Source organism: Scaptodrosophila lebanonensis, unplaced genomic scaffold (genome assembly GCF_003285725.1).
Source record: "Scaptodrosophila lebanonensis strain 11010-0011.00,11010-0021.00 unplaced genomic scaffold, SlebRS2 tig00000024-arrow-pilon, whole genome shotgun sequence".
Classification (NCBI taxonomy): domain Eukaryota; kingdom Metazoa; phylum Arthropoda; class Insecta; order Diptera; family Drosophilidae; genus Scaptodrosophila; species Scaptodrosophila lebanonensis.
In genome coordinates, this window is record NW_022060538.1 from 13,661,213 (window position 1) to 13,681,804 (window position 20,592).

A 20,592-nucleotide genomic window follows, 5' to 3' on the forward strand; every position below is an offset into this window, starting at 1 on the left:
TTGCGCTTTTTGCATTTCAATTAAAATACGCCTGTCAATGTTTGACAGTTTGTCAAGTTTTCCCAGTTCGATATGAAATACACACGTACACACACACACACACACACACACACACACTCACTCTGCACAAGTATGTATGCGAGTATGTACTTGTATGTGTTCACATGTGTGGGTGACATTGATTTATGTGCGCTGATTGTTGTCTGCTTTGGGGCGCATTTAAATCAAAATTTAGCGGCGCCAGCAGTCAACAGCGCTCTGTTAACTAACAGTTCCTGCCTAACAGTTCAAGCCAGTGCACATTCTAATTATTTCAATGGCCTCATTCCAAAATGTTATAAATAAACAGAGGTAGTGTCTCCGACTCTCGAACACACAAACATACAAGTGGTATCCGGAGAGACAAGCGGACATACAAACATGCGAACTCGTTGAAAATTTTGCACCTACAACCAGAAACTGCTGCAGAAGTTATCCTGAACGTGCTGACTCTGTGAGTCTTAACCCTTTTAACATTAGCGGCACCAAAATGCCGCAATTTTTCCCACCTCAAAAGCAATTATTACATTATTTTTGTGAGATGAGGGAAAAGATTGTTTTGATTTGGAAACCATGATTTTAATGCGCTTTTAGTCCAAAACAAGAGAGAACGCTACAGTCGAGCAAGCCCGACAGTGTAATACCCTGTACCCAGGTAAACTTCCGTCACTGAGTTATATGCGCCCAAAGCAGCAGCAAAAAGAGGAAGAAGAAGAGCGAACTGGTTGCTGCAGTTTGTGGGGGTTGTACTGGCGAGAATTTGTTTCGCTAATAACTTTTCTTAGAATTGACCGAATTGAATAAAATTTTGAACAACAGTAGACAATTATATATAAATTATGTGTGTAAAGTTTGGTTTAGGTAGCATTTGAAATGTGGACGCTATTGACGAAATTCTGTAGCGGGGGAAGGGGGGGAAAATTAAAAAAATAAAATAAACTCGTCCTTTCTCGGACCTAGGAGAATCTGGATGCCAACTTTGGTTATTCTAGCTTTTATAGTTTCTGAGATCCTCGCGTTCATCCAGACGGACGGACAGACGGACAGACGGACGGACGGACATGTCTAGATCGATTTCTCTCGTCATGCTGATCAAGAATATATATACTTTATGGGGTCGGAGATGCTTCCTTCTGTATGTTACATACTTTGCACAAACCTAATATACCCTTTTTACCCTACGGGTACAGGGTATAAAAACGTAGTGCCTATTAGATTATTCAATTCCTTCAGAAGAGCGTAGTAAAATTATGATATTCATAAAACACTTTTTTACTTTTTTTTGCTTGTTGTAATTTCTATATATTATTTCAATATTATTTATATAACGATTTTTTCAAATTAATTTAATTCGTATGACTTTTAACCGTTTTTTCATCCTAAAATTAATTATTTTTAAAAGCACACACTTGTTCTTCGTTTAAAAATTGTCAAGTCTTTAAGTGTTTGGATATGATCATTTAAATCTTCGGGCTAGTACAAGTAAATACTATTATATCAACTCGATCAACAAATTCAAGTAATACTTCCTAAGGAATATTTCATTTTGTGGCCAAATGTTGTGTGATGTTAATTGGCTTTAATTGGAAATCAAGCCATTATGGGGTTAAGAATCTGACTTCAATTTGGCTGTGGCTGGCTGACTGTGTCTCTCCGACTGCCCTGCTGTAAGAGTGTTTTGTCGCATTGTCATGTTAACAACTTAATTTATATACATTTTGGCCATGTTGTCAGTTGTTGTCAGGCCCAAAAGGCAGTTGCGTTAACTTCTCTTCATGGACTACACATAATTACCAATGCAGTCGCATTCCGGCAACAGAAATACAAATAACAACAGCAACAACAACAACGACACTACGATTACAACTGAACCACAACAACATCAACAGTGAGAAACACTTGCAGTGCGCGGCAAGTTTGTAGGCGTTGAAATTAATTTTGAGTTTCGCACTTTTCTCAGACAACACAGACAACTACTGGACCAGTCAGGCAGTCAGGCGATCTGACGACGATCAGGCGAACTTAAACTGTAGAGCCTGCCCAGCTGCTTGTGCAAGTTGCTCGAAGTGTACGCAAAATTGTTACAAGCTCGTTAACACAACACAGTGCCACCAAAATCTGCAACAAAAACCGCTGCAGCTCAGGCAAAACTTATAGCCAAAGCCCCGATATGACCTCTGATTTATGTTAATACGCCAGGCAGGCAGAAAGAAGTACAGCAACGACAACGGCAACAACAACAACAACATGAAGTCAAGACAAGAACAGGTGAGCCACTGAGCTCAATTGTTGTCGATGAAGTTGCCACGAGGTCTTCAGCGGCCATTGGTAGGCAGAATATAAGGCAACAATTAAAAATCAAAGTCAAACATGATCAACGCCAGTTTAAGGCCTCGTAGCAATGTGTTGTACGAGCAACATGAACATGGGGAAACAAAACAAAGATGCCCAAGCGATCGCGATCGAAGTACAGTTCAACTCTTCTATAATGAATGCCAAGGGTATCAGATAAGAATGCCCTACTAATGAAATGCATAATTCTGCTGCTGACAGCACATCATCATCTCAGCAAAAAAATTAGCAACAACTCTTTCAAGCATCACAAAAACATTTTGGGAGAATTTTAAGTCTATGCTATAATTAACTTCAGATAGACTTTAATAAAAGCCCAGACTTAGTTCTGCCAGAGATATCTCTTAGTTAATCATGTTAATCATGTTTCACACTATCTGTCATCGTCTTTCAATAGCTTTATTAAAATAAATTTCCTTGTAATATCATTGAAGGAGTTTCCACTGTAGTTTGCTTAGCTTTTGGGCTGCCTGGGTAATTGCGTGAAATATTCTGTGCTGTACCCCAGCCCCAAAAGCAAGGCAATATGCCCAGCTCCAGCTTCAGCTTCAGCTGAAGAGCTTGTCTGTGGACATGGCTTGGGCCTCTTCAGCCAACTCAGCCAACTCAGGCAACTCGGCTGCTGCACGTAGCTGCGACTTGGGTTCAGTTCTTGTAGCCAATTCGTGGAAATTTAAGCGTGGCGCGTTGCCTGCTTTGGAGCAGACGTGCGGTTGTTTCTTGTTTTGTTGTTTCTTTTCGGGCAGTTTTGTAAAAATTGTCATTTTAATGAATTGATGCTGCTGTTAACTAAACTTGAGTGGAGTTATCCCTTTTTTTTCCCCCATTCCATTCCTGGCTTGGTATGCGATGTCGTCGCCACAGACACGCATTTAAAAAATGTTGTTGTGTGTTTGTCGAGCAACTTTGTTTTCTGACTATCTGGCTGGCTGGCTGTCTGGCTGGCTTGCTGGCTGCTTGTTTTGTTGACTCTTTAGCTGAAGCTGTTGGCTGTCTGCTGTCCGCTGTCCGCAATCCGCTGGCCCTACTCCGACTGCCTGATCATGCGTTAGTTTTGGCACCGTTCAATTAGCGCGCCAACATATTTGTGGGCGTGCGGCATTAGCATAATCAATTTTGGCTTTATACACTTGACTAACTTTCCGATTTATCTTTCTTTCTCTCTCTCTCCCTTTGCGTTGCAGACCCTGCAGTCACTACAGAGCGCTGCGAAGCGTGCGGGAACATCGTGTGCGAACTGCAAAACCACAACCACAACCCTTTGGCGACGTAATGCCAGCGGCGAGCCTGTCTGCAATGCCTGCGGTCTCTACTACAAGCTGCACAATGTAAGTAAAATACAATTCTATTCAAATGTTATATAGTACATACATACATACATATAGTAGAGAAATTGTCTGTACAAAAATCTGAGCATTGACTCTTTCCGGTAAGAAGTGTGACGTGTGGCGCCCATAAAACAACGGGGCAGCGGAACTATTAGCGCATTAAGCCGTTTCAGAGATGTGTCTGCGTGCCGTTGGGTCAGCTTTACATATAAAGCAAATTTTGAGCAAGTCACCCCATCACACTATAGTATACTTGTATAGATGACGCTGATGTTAGTTTAATGATAGCGCATCGATTTACGATCGTCGGTCGAGACTGGCTGCTCCAGCAGCAAATCCTCGCGCTTAACCCTCGTTAAACGCTTAAGCGATTTAACGCAACATTTAACATGCGCTCGGCTCAGCGCACTCGAGCGTGTGGCCCAGGGACGCTCGCAGCGCTCTTTTCCAGAAAGTATGCTGTGAAAACTGAACCGGAAGCTCACCACCCAGCGATGACGATGATGCCGTCGTTGCGGAAAGCACATACAGATTAAAAGTGACAAAAATGAAGTCGACGTCGTTGCCGTTGCCGTTGTTGCCGTTGTTGTTGTTGTGTCGAGTCGGAAGCGTACAGATCAGGGCGTGCTTTTGCAGACAGACAGGCAGGGGGCGGCATGCTCGCAGGTTGCACCCTCGGCCTTCGCACAATGATGAATTGTTGATGATTATTTAAAGATGCCCGCCACCCGTTGCTGCTGTTCGCTGCTCGATAAGATAAGCGTCTGGTGTTTGGCTGTGAAAATGCGATAAGCTTTGATTTTGTTATGCCACCAGGCAGCGGGGGGAGTGGCTGCCATAAATTGGCGTAATTTATGTAATAGACCGACTCACTCACTCGGCTATTCAGTTGGCCAATGATGATGCTGCCGAGCCAAGTGGAAACTAAATTTAATAACATTTTTCTTCCTGCCACGCATTGTTAATCATTTGTGTGGAGCGGTCGAAAAAGTTAAAAATGTGGGCTGTATATCCTGCAAGGGTGGGTTGCTTGTTTTGTTTATGCAAACGACTCGCTTATTAAATATTCATTAGCTTTTTACTCCCCCTGAACAAAAAGAGAGTGAAAAACGAAACCCAAACCTAGGCTAGAACATAAACACTTCAACATGCCAGCTACTTAGACCTGCACTTTTTCCTTTCCTTTTCCTTTATTTTTGTTCCCTCTCGTTTACCGACAGGCATTTTATTTTAATGAGAAAAAGTTTTGTCGCAAACTTTTGCGTCATTTAAAAAAAAAAAAAAAAAAAAAAAATGAGGGGAAAAATGGCTTCCTAGTCAGTTTGGCACATTTACATGTCAGTGGCCGAGCTGCTCGAACTTTGCCGCCAGCGTCAGTCAAATGATGGGCCACCTGTACATGAATATGTCTGCGAGTGTGTTGGCAAACTAATTAAACAGTATCCGAGTGTGTATGTGTGCCACGCATGGCGGCGTGCTCAAAAGTTCAACTGCAATCGATGACTATCAGAAAAGGCAAAATATTTTAATTGAGCGTAGCAAGCAGCAACAAGAAAAATAGATGATATATATGTGCTCGTATATATATAGAAAATATCAAAGCGACCGGACCAAACTTGAGGCCACAAACTACTTGTGAGCATGTGTCAGGGCAGGCTATCTGATTTGTAAAGTTTGCTGTAAACAAGCGAGTGCAGTGGCAAAAGAAAAAAGAATTGCGCACGTACAATGCGGCGTATGAGCAACGCGCCAAAAAACCGCAGCGGCGGCACATTGGGTGGCATTTTAATGAAGCCTGTGTATATAGCTGGGCTATTAGCTGACAACTGTAGTTACTCACACATACATACAAACGTATAAGACCCCGGCATGAGTGACTTCATTTGGTTGCCAATGGTGTCGAGTGAATCATAGGACTTTGAGTTTTCCACCTCACGCTCTATACGCATGTACATATTTGGTTTAAATATTGTTGCTTATAAGCTAGCTTAAAAGCGAAAGCTGATAACTTAAATTGAGTCGAAAATGAAATGTGTACTTTAAAGTGTACAAGCTGAATCAAAACTTATGTTTTATTACAACAGATTCCACGGCTGAAGATATTATTATTTAAAGCCAAGTTTAAAATTATCTCCTGCAGTACTCTAATATATTCATACAGATAGATGAATGAATAAAGACGAAATTGATAACTTTAATTGAGTCGAAAATTTAAGACTTTAATTTATATAACAACAGAAAGCTGACTCTAGTGAAAGGCGTAAAAACAGGATCAAAACATATATTTTATTACAACAGAATCCACAGCTGAATATAGTATAGTTGAACGCCAAACAGAGAAAAATATGAAACACTCACTATACACATGTTTTAAAAATTAACTAATGCAGTGATCTAATACATATATTCATATAGATAGATGAATGAATAAAGCTAGTATTGTTGAAGGCCAAACCGAGATAAAAATGAAACACTCAGCATGCACTTGGTTGAAAAATTAACTACTGCAGTACTCTAATATATTCATACAGATAGATGAATGTACTTGTATTTATATATGCCACACACTCATAGACGCGAAATTTATTTTGCAAAAATTTTCTTTCAATTGGACAGTGTCCCATCTTGATAAGATGCCAATCAGCGCGCTTGCACTGCACAGACACAAGCACACAGTTGTTTTTGTTGTTGTTGTTGCTGCTGCTGGGGCTGCATTTGTTGGCAGTAGTTCATTTCAATTCAATTCGCTTGTCATTTGGCCGCCACCGTCACTGCACACGCTCCACAACTGTCTCTCTGCGGAGCCCCTCCACTTCGCTTCCTCTCCTCACCACACACACATACAGACTAACATCATTCCGTGGAATTGTGAGGCTGTCAGATGTGTGTGTGTGTGGGCCTTTTGCGATCGGCATCTGATTGGCGTTTTATGGAAATGCTTGCTATTTGCGTACGAAATCATTTTAGCCCGCTGCACTTCCCAACATTTCCCAGCGGGCCGAATGAGAGAGTGTGGAAAGGTGGCAGTGCGGGTTGGAGGGGAGGGGGAATTGGGTATTTTTGGCTGCGTGTCTTGACGCACTTTTCATGGAAAAAAGAAATCAGCAGCATGTTAATTAAGAGCAAATGAGACAATTGCCGCCGTTGCCGGCTATCGCAGGCAGTTTATCAGTTCTGCCAGCCCTATCCGGATAGGCATGCATGCACATATATTTTCTGATATCCTGCTGTGCACTTGTCTCGAACGCCTTTCTCTCGGGTGCGGGTGTGCTGGTGAGTGAGTGTCCTGTGGCGTCGCAATGATAAATGCGGGTGTACCTGTGTGTGTGTGTGTGTGTCCGTATCGTGTATGGGTATTATTTCATAATGTCAGCAGCGGTCGAAAGGTGCACATGAAGGCACCGTTAGGTCAGCTGGTAGCTGGTAGCTGGCTGAGTGGCGCCACAACCAGTGCAACATGTCACAGTCAATTTAGCCACAACAGGCAACGCGTTTGTCTCAGCTCGCTGCCCAAATGAGCTCTGCACTGCGACCACCCACCCACCCATCCAGCCAGCTAGCCAGCCGATCCCAAGGCAGAGGCAGAGGCATTCAGTGAGCAACAGCCTGCCTGTCAGAAACCAAGTCAACTGCAACGCTTATGAAGTCGGGCGCTGAGGCGGCGCGCGTTCGCCTGCCATGCTCGATTAAGATTTTATGCATAAATATCTTGCCGCTCAGCTCCAGCTCCAAGTCGGTCCAATGCTAAGCTGGTAGCGTCGTGTGCGCTCCACAATTCTTTTGAATTTCTTAATGAGCACGGCATGGCAGCTCTGGCAGTGCAAAAGCCTACAGTGTGACTTCATTAAAGTGCATATTAAATTTCTCCAGTGAAACGTTTAACAAGGATGGGACTTATGCTGCTTACAAAAATGTTTCATTGATTCTATTATATCGGTCGCTATTAGCTTATATAATTCTCCAAAACATATTCTTGTAACGGCCAACAAATGTTTTCAAGTATTCAAGTACTTTTTTGCCAGCGTAAATATTCTTAAAATTATATTCGCAGCCACAGGCAAACTAAAAATTAATTAAAATGTTTGTTTAGTTTCCTTTAAAACGTTTGGTTTAGTACGATTTGTAAATTCTTTATTTGGAAGCGGATAAGCCTAGATGATACGGCGAATGTCCTCTAGTTAAGCGGAGTATTTTTAAAGGACATAGTGCAGCTTTTCATTTAAATCGCGCTCCAACTAATTCTGTAATACGCGTTACTTAATGCCATTATTTTGCTAATTAGTTGTAGAGGAAAATTGTGGTATTTGTCGTTTTCCTTTCGCAGTCACGTTTTTCGAGTTAAAACTGTCTGCTTTAGTTGTTGATTTTTTGCTTTGCTGGCAAATTAACAACTTTATGGTTTGTTTAGTTTATGCATTTCGCCAGCATATCAATTAAATTTGTTTAAACACAAAGCTTAAGCCGTTTTAATGGACTTGCACTAAAGACAGCTGTTGCTACTTAATGCTGCTTTTATTCGCAACCTCGGCTAATTGCCACAATTTGCGCTAAACGTTAGGGGCAAGACTATCAATTACGGCTAGCAATTATTTTGCAGAGAGGCAACAGCATCCTCCTGCCCACAAATCCCTAAGTATATTATACACATATAGGCATAATGCTCGAATGGGTGTACTCGTATGTGTGTGTGTGTGTGTCAACGCCAGGCGCTTGAGTTTCTGATCAGGCGTTGCCCGCGCCCTGTAAGCGATACGTTTGTATTTCTTTTTTTTTTTTTTTGTATTATTCTCTGTGTTTTTCGGCATGCGGCTCATTGCACAATTTACTTTTGTCATAGCTGGGAACTCAGCCTTTCAAGCAAAAATCTCAATGCACACACAGACACACAGACACACACACACACACATACACACACACACACACAATTGCCGGCAATTTAACAATTTGTGTGTTTGTTTTGTGAGCCCGACGTCGGGACGTCGCGACGGATCGCAAACGTTGGGCAAAAAAGGTACAACAATGTCGTAATTCACGCCCAGGTACCTGGAGGGCGCACGCTCGACGGTTTGTTGGTCGATCCGCTCGCTCTACATAATGTAACTTTTCTTTTGTCGCGGCAAACGAATTTGGCATCGCAACGCATCGCATCGCATCGCATCGGGTAGGGGAATGGGGGAATGGGTAACTCAATATTGTAATTGTAGCGCAATGAAGCGCATGCGGCGCTGCCGCTTAGATGTTCGCAAGTGATAAGAAATTGCATATGAAGTACACAGCAACAACAACAACAACAGCAACAACAGCACAGTGCGCTTTATTTCCTTTTGCTACAATGCCAGTGCTTATGAACAAAAACGAGAAGTGGAAGAAGAAGCAGAGAATATGCACAGACTAGGTCCGGGCACTCAAAAAAGTTTCGAGCAGGGCAGGCGGCAGCAACGCATCTATGTCATTGTTGTTGTTGTTGTTGCTGGGTGCTGGTTGCTGGGTGCTGCTGCTATCAGCGCCAACTAATCGCATTCGCAAATGTCGCTTATCTGATCGTGTAGAAATGCTTGTAATACTTCATTTTCACTTCCCGGTGCGTTGGGCTGCACGCTGCTACCGCTGCCATTGCCTCTACCTCCGCCTCTATCTCCGCCTCTTCCCCTTGCTCTCATACTCTTTGGCTCTCCGGCAGACTCGTAAGTGCAACAGACAGCGTGTGCAGTTAGCGGCATTTCCGGCCAGCCAACCAGACAGCCAGAGTGCCGAGCACAGCCCAACCCAACCCAATCCAGGCCGAGGCAGGGGCAGGGGCAGCGGCAGAGCTAGCGTGAATTTGCATAAATTTGACCCATTTTTGTGCCAACGCATGGTCAAACACACACACACACACACACATATACACACTCACCCACACATACAAGCGCTGCGACTTATTGATTTTTCGCCTTGACGTTTGCACAAACTACACTTGGCAAAAAAAAAAGTTCAAAAATCCAAGTCAATCAATCGCCAGAGTTCAGCAACATTTTTCGAGAGCGCACTGTAGCTGTTCTTGTTGTTGTTTTTTTTTTTTGTAATTGTAGGTGCAACTATCGTCCAAGTGTTACCAATGCCATTTGTTCTTTCTTTTCCAGGTCAATCGTCCACTCACCATGAAGAAGGAAGGCATACAGACGCGTAATCGCAAACTGAGCTCAAAATCAAAGAAGAAAAAGGGTCTGGGCGGCGGCTGCCTACCAATCGGCGGTCATTTGGGCATGGGCGACTTCAAGCCACTCGATCCGTCCAAGGGCTTCGGTGGCGGCTTCTCATCGATGGGTAAGCATCGACTATAGTCGGCGTGAGTCAGCGACCAATGAACTAACTATTTCATTTTCTCCCACTCCCATTGCTCCTTCCAGCACAACACGGACACCTTTCCAGCGGTCTCCATCCCGCACATGCGCACATGCATGGTAGCTGGTATACCGGCGGCATGGGCGCATTGGGCGCCTCAAGTGGCCTGCAAGGTGGTTTCTCCACGGCCGGTTCATTGGGGGGCGGTGTGGTGCCGCACTCCCAGCCCTATCACTTGGGTCTGAGCTCCATGGTGAGTGCGACACAAACAATTGGCTCTGATTTATAAGAGCTGGCTGATGTATAAGAGAAGAATGTTTGCTAATATTTCGTCTTCTTTGTTTTTCTCCTCTCCCATTGGCATTTGCAGGGCACTTGGCGGACTGACTATACGTGATGGAGCGGGAACAATTTGAATAATAATTTGTTCAGTTAGGGCAGCGGATTAATGTCTGACTTCAGTTAAACCACAAGCTGCTGCTGCAACAACAGCAGCAACACAACCAACAACAACCACAACACAATGCCAAACTGAGGACTCGAACGCAGAAATTGACCAGAGCAGCAGCAGCAACAACAACAACAACAGGAACCACACTAACAAGGCACAGGCAGGGGCTCAAGACTCAACCATGGGCGTTGCGGTTTGTCTACAGGGCGAGGGATTATATAGGCTTATCCCGGCGTCGCCACAGACAACAAATCGCGTCTAATGGGCGGAAGGAAGTGAACAAACCTGCTCACCATTAGGCCGTCTGCCAGGCTTAAAGGCAATGTCTAAGCCCCTGACGGGCTACCGAGCAACGCATAGCTGGCTCCGAGAACATGTGTGTATGTGTTTCTGTGTGTTTGTATGAGTGTGTGTGTGTGTGTGTCTGTGCTGGTCAAAAGCTGAATTTTTCCTAATTGTAAACATTGCGTGCAATTTTTAATTATTTAAGTTTTCGTTTCATTTTTCGTCAACGAGCGCGGGCAGCAACAAAAAGCCATTAAAATTAATTAAAGGGCTACACATAGTATTTCGAGAGTTTTTCGTATACTTGTATTGTTTTATTTTTTTTCTTTATTGCCGCACGTGTTTGCACAAAATGTGCATGTGCGTGAATTTTGATATTTGCCTAATTAATTTAATTAGAAGCAGCCATAAAACTGAAATGTAAAACTTAAGGGAATGCAGCCCGCAAGAGCGCCAAAAAGCAACATTTTTCATAAATATTCATGTACATAAACATAAATAAAAGAAGCACAGAGAAACTAACAAACGATAACTATGCTACAAAATTAACAATTAAAATGCACGTCCAAAACAAAAGAAAACGAAACAAAAAACAAACTTTTTGTAAAAAGTGAAGCAGCAGCATGTTTGTCCTATTTCACATTGCAATTGTAAATTGCAATAATTTATATGTGTATGTATATGTATGTATGTATAATGTAAATTAGTTAAATTATTAGACATTAAACAAACAGACGTGATAAAATCAAGCATAACTCTAACACTCTACATAATGTTTAATTGTAAAATAAAATGAAAATCAAATCAAATCAGCAAGTAAATGGGCGCGTTAACTTTTTAATTACACACACAAAAATAAAAAATGTGAAAAATATAGAAAAAAAAAAAACAAACAAACAAACAATGTTCAATGGTTATGCCTAAGTCTTATGCATATAAATATAATTAAATATATGAAACTAAATGTTAATGGCAATTTGTAACATACGTAGAGATAAAGCGATTTGTTAGCAATTTTTGTATAATTTTAGCAAAAAGTATTTATAATTAACAAAACAAATCAATGTTTTAAGTTGTGTATTTGTGTATAAAGAAAATGAACTTAGTCTTAACGCTAATTTATGTCTGAGGTATAAAAAAAAATATATATATATATATGTAATAATGTACCATCTATGATCATAAGCTGTAACTGTATTGTAATTGGCCATATTGATAGTTGAATATAAAAAAGAAAAAGGAAATACAAAAGTAACTTTACATATTTAAAAAAAAATATAAAAATAAAAATTGTATTAAACTTAAAGGCAATCACAAAAAAATATAAACAAAACAAAAAAGGCAAATCCACAACAAAAAAAACACAAAAAATAAATAAAATAATTTATGAAAAAAATGCGCAATGAGTGCTTACTAATTGTGTACCTACGAGTATATATATATATATAGAATTGTGGCGTCTGGTAAATTAGACAACGGTACTTGACGCAAGCTGCCAAAATGTTGATTAATTGCTGCCACATGAGTGGACAGAAATTCGACTCAGGGCACAATACGAGCACCAAATGAAAGCAAACGAAACGAAACGAAATCGATGCATAAATAGCCACAACTTGACAGCACCGTGGGGCCGCTCACCACTAATACCCTGCACTCGCCAGAGCTGGGCATTTCGGTTCAAAAATGGAAACAAGTTCTATGGTTTACAGTGTCAGAATTCTGCATTCTTTCTTCTCTGTAGAAACATTGTGGATTTTATTTGCAAAACCATTTTATAATGCTGAGTACAGCCATAAAGATGTTGCCTCGCTCATATTTTTGTGATGTCTGATCTGCTTTATTTGGTTCAAAGTAAGGCTCAGAGAAATACTATTAAAATACAATCAAATATTTTGAAACTCTCTGAGGAAGTGAGTAACAGCCCAACATAATTCTTCGTAGTTTAGTTTACTCAAACAGTTGAATTGATTATTTGAATTGAATGGTTGATTTTTCAATTACTTGACTTATTTAGAAAAACAAACTAGCAATAATTGGGTTATTTTGGAGTTATATTTCAAAATACATACCTCAAAAAAGAAAATTGATAATAAAAAATGAGACCAAAAGTCTTCAGGTTCGCAATGATTTCGTTGGCTTCACTTTTATTATAAAATTTGTAGGAAATTTAACTATTAGTTCAATTTGTGGAACCTTTTCAAAGGGCATCAACACAGCACTAGCATTTGTTTGTGCCCAGTGATGGCTTTATTTATTATGCCCATTTGTGCCTATGAATTGCTCTTTAAATTTCGATACGTCTTCAATACAAAACGTGCACGCCAAGCCACCAATAACAATACCAACAACTGCCGCCAGTGACGTAGACATTGAGGTGTTCGTTTTATTGCCCGATGGTCCTATGTACACATGTAAGTACGGGGCCGCCTTACTGGGTCATTTGTTATGCAGCATTTGTTTTTATTGAACCGCATGAATTATGAGTTGAAGATACATTTTGTTGTACTGAGGCGTGAAATCGCATGTTCATTTAAATGTAAGGTCTGCGAAATAAGTCACCTTATCATGCTTATAACGTAATGCCACAGATTTACCATTTATGTTTTCCATTTCATTTTTTGCATAGTTTGCTTTCATCTAATTCTCTTGCTTAAAACAGTAAGGAGAAGCAGAAATCCGTTGTTACTACCGTTATTTCTATCGAAAATTGCTGCTGCCTCTCTTTACACAACGAAATAATTGAGCTGATCAAATCAGTTTTTGTCATTGTACCAGTGCATTCAAGGGCCATTTTCATCAAAATTTTGGGATTTATAATTTAAAATATTAAATAAGTGAGTTTTGACTTTAATCCAGGCTTAGAATATTAGATCAGATTATAATTAACCATAATTTTAGTAGAAATGCATCAAGGCCGTTACCTATCTGATAAAGAAAGAGCTAAAATATTAGCATATCGAGAAACTGGAATGCCCTTACGTGAAATTGCTTCCAAAATACAAAGGAGCTTTTTTGAAAGACCCCGAACACCACGGAAAAAAGCCACGCTCCGGTCGCCCGCCATTGGTACAAAATCGCATAAGAGGAGAATAAAATCGTTAGCACTCAAATAAAACCTGAGCGCAGGCGAAATTTGTCAGGAACTGGATCTCTCAGTGTCAAAACGTCGCGTGCAACAAATTTTACGAGCCGATCAATTCATTTCATATGAAAAAAAAACCGTCAAATGTGAACTACTTCCTCGGCACAAAGTTGCCCGCATGCACTTTGCAGAGATGCAAAGTTTTGGGACCTATAGTGAAAAAAAATTATTTTCAATGATGAAAAAAAATTTAATTTAGATGGACCAGATGGGTATCAATATTATTATCGTGACCTCAGGACCCCCAAACAAATGAAAGTGTCGCGCAATTTTCAAGGAGGATCGCTAATGGTGTGGGCTGCATTTTGCTTTGCTGGAAAGAGTCCTATATGCTTTGTCTCACATAAAATGAACTCCGAAAACTATGTAGAGCTATTGGACGAAAACCTGATTCATTTTGGAGAAGAAATGTGTGGAGATTATTGGACATTCCAGCAGGACAATGCTCCAATCCATGTCTCAAAACGCACAAAACAATTTTTGAGGATAAAAAAATACCACTTTTGATGTGGCCTGCAAAAAGTCCAGATCTTAATCCCATAGAGAACCTTTGGGGAATCCTTTCCAGTAAGGTTTACATGCATGGCAGACAATTTAGATCCTTGAAAGAATTAAAAGAAGCAATCGTAACAGAGTGGGCCAAATTGGACGGATCACTTCTTCAAAACTTGGTTAGTTCAATGCCAGATCGCATGTTAAGAGTAATTAATAGTAATGGAGGACATATCTAAACAATTACCGCTAAAAACACAAGTAAATCGAGATATAAATATAGTTTTTTGAATTTGATCAGTTCAATTATTTCGTTCGGAAAAATTTTCATTTAATTTTTAAAAAAGTTTCCTTTAATTTCTTAAATATTACTAAACTGAATTTAAACGGTCATTTTATAAAGTTTAAGGAAAAATTACAATCATTTTAAAATATCGAAGATTTTTGTTTTAATTAAGAAAAATATGTTGATAAGGTGACTTATTTCGCAGGCCTTATGTGCGATGCGAGGTGTAAATGCCGGCGAAGGCGGCAAGTTTGTGCCGAGTTTGTTGCTTAAGTCTTTCGTTTCAGCGGATTCCAAGTTTAAGACAGCATTTGGAATGTGGATAGCAAATAATATTGAAATCTGTCTTATAATGTCAAGTAACTCATGGAAATTTTGAAGTCGAGAAAGAAGTCTGTTGTGAAAAATCGTTCACTTAATAATAGTTTAATAAAGTTTAGAGTTAGTTTAGTAACGAATAGTTTAGAGTAATTTGATAGAGTTTCGCGCTGGGAAGATGAATATCTTTCGAGCTGGATAAGCTTATGCATTAAAATCGGAATAAAGAATTTTAGGGAGTCTTACTTTATTAAAATAGAACGATTAAGAAGGAAGACTTACGATAAGAACATTAGAAAAAAAAGTTCTAACTGTGGTAGAGCAATAATCAATTCCAAATAAAATTAATTTAATATATATAAGATTTTGTTGAAAAGAATTTCATCCAAGAAGGGCTATTTGCAAGAGCGTAAGCAGCTTTTTCCAAAGGAGAGGCCAAAAAATTTAAATTTTGATTAAATAATGCACGATGTGTTTAAAAATACTTTATGCATATGATCAATAAAAAAAAATTTCAACAAATCCAACTCACCAAAATTCACTTGTAACCTATTCTTCGATAACTTCAAGGGAAGAAATCAACCTATCTAGTATATTTTTTAAAATCTCGTGTCACAAACGTTTGTCATTGCTGAACTTCAAAACCACTAAAGCGATTATACTTGTATTCAAATTTCACATGTATCTGTAAATTGGTTTAACTAAAAACATTGGATAGTTTTTTTTATCTCAATTATTTATCATTTGGATATTTTAATCGCGAATTTAATATTCTCAGGAAATTGTTCGTATTATGTCATCGATATGTTTTGGATATGTACATCGAAAGTAAGACTGAAACCTTAACTCAGACTGAAATATAGCGTCGAGTTAGTGTTAGCTAGTTCTTAAAGTGTTGAACGAAAGTGTGTGTGTTTTCCGGTAATAAGAAAGATTCGGGTATGATCTAAAAAGGCTGATTAATTAACTATGTATATATTCCTTCGAAACTACTGAATACTGAGGGTAAATCGGCCGCGCTCATTCCATTATAAGTAACAGCACTATTTAATAGTAAATAGGATGATTGAAAATTTGATTTTGAAATGAGAAATGCCCACAAAGTACTTAGTGCCCGCTCAAATGCTGTGTAGCCAAGCACCCCCGATCAGCTATCATCTTCTATATATGCACATATCTATATGATTTTTTAAGCAACAGCTCGCTCTATTCGGTTCGTCCAATTGTTTTTATTAATGGCTTGTTTTGGCCAAGACTAGAGCGCGTGTTCGGCCTCCATAAAGCAATGCCCGTTGCCCTCATTCACTGCTGCCACGTATCAATGCCCATTCGTTTTAATGTCATCAGCTATATCCGCTTCCGTTGGATGCGATGAGCGCCTTGTGCTAAATTTTGCAGCGAAATAACTAAAATGAATGAATCAACTATAGTGCTTATCATTCATATCTTTCGGCTAAAAATATGTGTACAAGTATAATGACTAATTACGCAACAATTAAATGCACGTAAAGGGTTTTTCATCGAATGCATTCGAACAGAAGCCAACTCGTTGGCTTGACATGATATGGCGACCATAGTTAATTGCAAGCATGTTTTAATTGCAGTTTGATTTTGATTTTAGCTATGGATATTGACAACACAATATACCACATACTTGTAGTGCGGCCCAGTCAGCATCATATGTGAGCGCAACAATTCGAGTAATTGCGACTAAATACAAGTATACTTACTTGTGACAAAATTGTTACCCCAACTAACTAACTGACTCCCTGGCTATCGTGGTGCCGTTGCCCGCTTACTTGTCTACCTAACCCGTAATGGGTATATAATTACAATGTAATTGAACAACAAAATAATTGTTCCTATTGCCTTTGTAATTAGGTTGGTTGGCAGTAAAACCAACAATAAATCGTTTGCAAATGTGTAGGTATCATTAATACATTTAAGTTGATCAGCTATTTGTTATTTTGTCTATTTCCACTGCCACACGCGGTGATCAATGCATAAAAAATGACACAAACAACTCTTTACGCTGGCCATATAAATCAGCTAATTATAATCAGCATCTGAGATAAAAATGTTTAACCAAAATATAAACGCCATGGAAATTATTAACATATGTGTCTCTGGCTGGGAAAAATACCAACCAACAACCAATAAAGTAAAAAAGTGAATAGACGTGCACGCACAAAACCATAAACAAGTCAAACAATATATATATGCATAAATCAATTGCTTTATGTTATAGAAAGCTTTACGAGTATATTTGTTTGTTTGTATATATGTATCTATGTGTGTGTGTATGTGTGTGTATGATGGACAAAACAAAGCAACGACAAATATTTGGGCATGCATTAACTAATTAGTAACACAGTCAAAGGCAGTAGCGGACAGGACGATGAGGATGGGGATGGGGATGGGACCGTGGTCTGCGTCTGTGTCTGAGGCATTCGTGCGTTTTGGTGCGTGTTTATCTGATTGGAAACGGCTCGGGCAGAGCTAACAATGGCGACACAGTTGCACGCACACACACACACACACACACACACACACACACACACACAGAAACACTTCTTTAGATGATTAGCTGCGATAGGTTGCCACTGGCTACTCGCCACTGTCCATTGGCTATTGAATTCCAATACATTTGGTAAATTTAAATGGATTTTAATGCAGCTCGCTTCAACACCCAGGCACCCCAGCACCCCAGTACCACAGCGTCCTGTCGTCCTTTCGTCCTCCCCGGCTCAACGGCTGCATTTCAATTTAATTAGCGAGCTTGTCTATGTGGGTACAAAAGGTTTAATCTGCCCAGCAATTCCATTTGCTTTATTTATCACGCTGCATATCATCATCGTAATGCCCACTGACCAGCAACAACTACAACAACAATAACAAAGCTCATCAATGCATTTGGCCAACTGCTAAATGTAATTGCTTCTCTATACGAACGAGCGAGCTCGGGGCTCGCTGTACGCGTATGTGTGTGTTGGCCTATTCATTAATTTTACAATGGCTGCCACAATTTCAATTAAATTTCAGTTACCACACACACACACCCACACACACACACACACACGGTCAGTTGCAAACAATGATTGTGCATGGCTGATAGCAGCCATAACAGCAGCAGCTCATCGTTCTAATTAGAATTATTCTAATGAAATTAAATTGCGCAAATTGTGTGACAGTCCATGTACAGTATATTTGTAGGCGTGTATGTGTCATATTAATTATTGAAATTGCCATTTATAATTAGTCGGCATGGCCAGGCATATGCTCTCAAATTGAACATGCAATTGCAATTGCAATTGCAAATGCCTGCTTGCTGTCATAATTTGCTTTAGATTTACACACTCTGTTGATTAGCTACAATGGGAGAGAATCCTTATCGTGATTGTAAAGTCAGAAAAGCTAAACAATTCTATAACGGGTTTCCACATTTCTTATCTAACAATGCTTAAGAAATGTGCTCAATTAACAGTTCATTTACAATTAAATTGATAGAACCAGCATTGAACTTGTTTGGTGAAAAGTAGATATATCGATATAGGCATTGATTTAGACAACATATCATCTAAAACAAAGGGCAAGATCTAACAAATAATGAAAAGAAAGCTTTAAGTATTATGATGCTCATGTAAACTTGTACTTGCCACCCGCTTGACCTTTCATTCCGGGTCAACTTGAGTCTTCCAGATATTTTTCATTTTAATATTTTCTTCATCCACATCAACAACATCATTTTGTAGCTCCAAGTTAAATAAGAAAAATTTATGTATTCTTGTCCTTTATAAGATACACTACTCAAAGCACATGAAATGATTTAATAATTGTCCATTTATATATACGTGTATATATCTTTTGAATTAAAATTAATTACAAATAATTAAGCAATAACAGCTTCTGGCGGAGCATGGGCACAGCTTACAGTAATGGCTCTAACTGACCAAAGAATATTAATTTATGAATGAAACTTGATATAAGGACACAAACACTATTCCAATAGGTAGGAACTATAAAAAATAAACACAGTATAAGCCATAGAAAATAAACCCAGACTCATTGCTTATGGCTCAGCAGAATATTTATATTAAGAGTGTCCATACTATTTCTTACGAGTATCCGAGATCCTTTCATTCATACAGATGAGAGTATGTAAATATATTTGTGAACCTGCTACACTTCCTTATGTTCTTTGTACTATATATACATTTACCAGTTGGGCGCATTTTGCATTCCCTAAGATATATAGTATATATTTGTGTAAAGCGTTTAGCTCCAATAAGCTCCGAGATAAGCTCCAAAATATATTGAAATCCAATTCCTAGATGCATCATTTAAAACAAAGAGGTGTTTGAAAAGTTCAAATCATAAATGTATTTAATAGGGTTTTTGTTAGAATGCTACTTATTTAAACATTTTGGTGAATGTTGAAATGTTGAAGAAACCCCCAAAATTATCACATTTTGAGAATTCTCCAATATTTGCTTCTAACATAAATTGTAAAAACAAAACTACAATTCAAATTTGTGTATAATAATCATCAAATCATATAACCAATCGTTCAGTTGCGTATACGCACTACACTAACACACACACCCAACCCTTGCAACATATCCATTTTGCAACTAATTTGATTAAATTAGCCATGACGATGTGCCTGGTCGGCGCTCAGTCCATTTGGCCAAGCCAATGGTCGCTTTAATGTCACAACATGTCGCCCGAACTTGTCTTGCTGCTTGCCACACAATTTAACAAGGCAAATGGCCAAGGCAAATGCATCGCACACGCAGAAAAAAATATCTGCCCCCGAATTGAAACACTCCAAAATTTCTTAAGTATGTTATGCTTACAAAAAAGAATATGTTTTGTATGCTTTCTTCGATATGTATAATCATAGCATGGCCCCCAGCCTTGATGACTATTCATACTTGTATATTTTCTATCTATATTACCAAATTCCATTTACAACTGTGCCGTAAATTTATTTCTACCTATATAACTTATTTTAAAAACTTTTTTCTTTTTCAAGTTTTTATTTTTTGAACCGAAACTATTAGAACTACATTCCTATATTTCCCAAATTCACATCATCTACCAGTGCGCCGTCAATTTATTAATACACCAAATTCTGTTTTTACACGGTAGATTGGTTCCAGAAACAACCGTGTAAAAAAAGACATTGATGATATGCGAAAATAGGTGATGGTTCCTTATCTCTACCGTGTTATATCAAAATCGTGTAAAAACATAATTAGGTGTACTGTGTATTTTTTAAGTATTACAGATTCTTTTTCTGACAAAATTTATAAATCAACAAACTATTTATAACCGAAACTATTGACTGAAACTGAAACTATTGACGCTATCTACCTCTTGTTTATTTTTTAAGTCCCAGATTATTTCTCTACGAAGAAATTAAAGGTTAACATTTTTTATTATTTTCCATATTTTTTGATCAGAAATTCTTTTTCTGATTAAAAGCATCAACTATCTATAATTTTTCAAAACTTCCTTCCACCACAATTTCCGCATACAACAGCGTTGAATTTAAAGCGCACTTAAGGAAACT

The 20,592-nt window shown here is 39.0% G+C and overlaps 1 protein-coding gene across 1 annotated transcript in view; it reads left to right on the forward strand.

The window, feature by feature from the left end:
* LOC115621465 (GATA-binding factor C) overlaps positions 1-10,440 on the forward strand; it is a 52,241-nt gene extending 41,801 nt beyond the window's left edge. The window contains exons 7-10 of the mRNA XM_030515125.1: positions 3,576-3,719; positions 9,842-10,025; positions 10,109-10,296; positions 10,414-10,440. Coding sequence (XP_030370985.1) covers positions 3,576-3,719; positions 9,842-10,025; positions 10,109-10,296; positions 10,414-10,440 — 543 coding nt within the window. The remainder of the gene's footprint in view (positions 1-3,575; positions 3,720-9,841; positions 10,026-10,108; positions 10,297-10,413) is intronic.
* Positions 10,441-20,592: the final 10,152 nt, after the last annotated feature.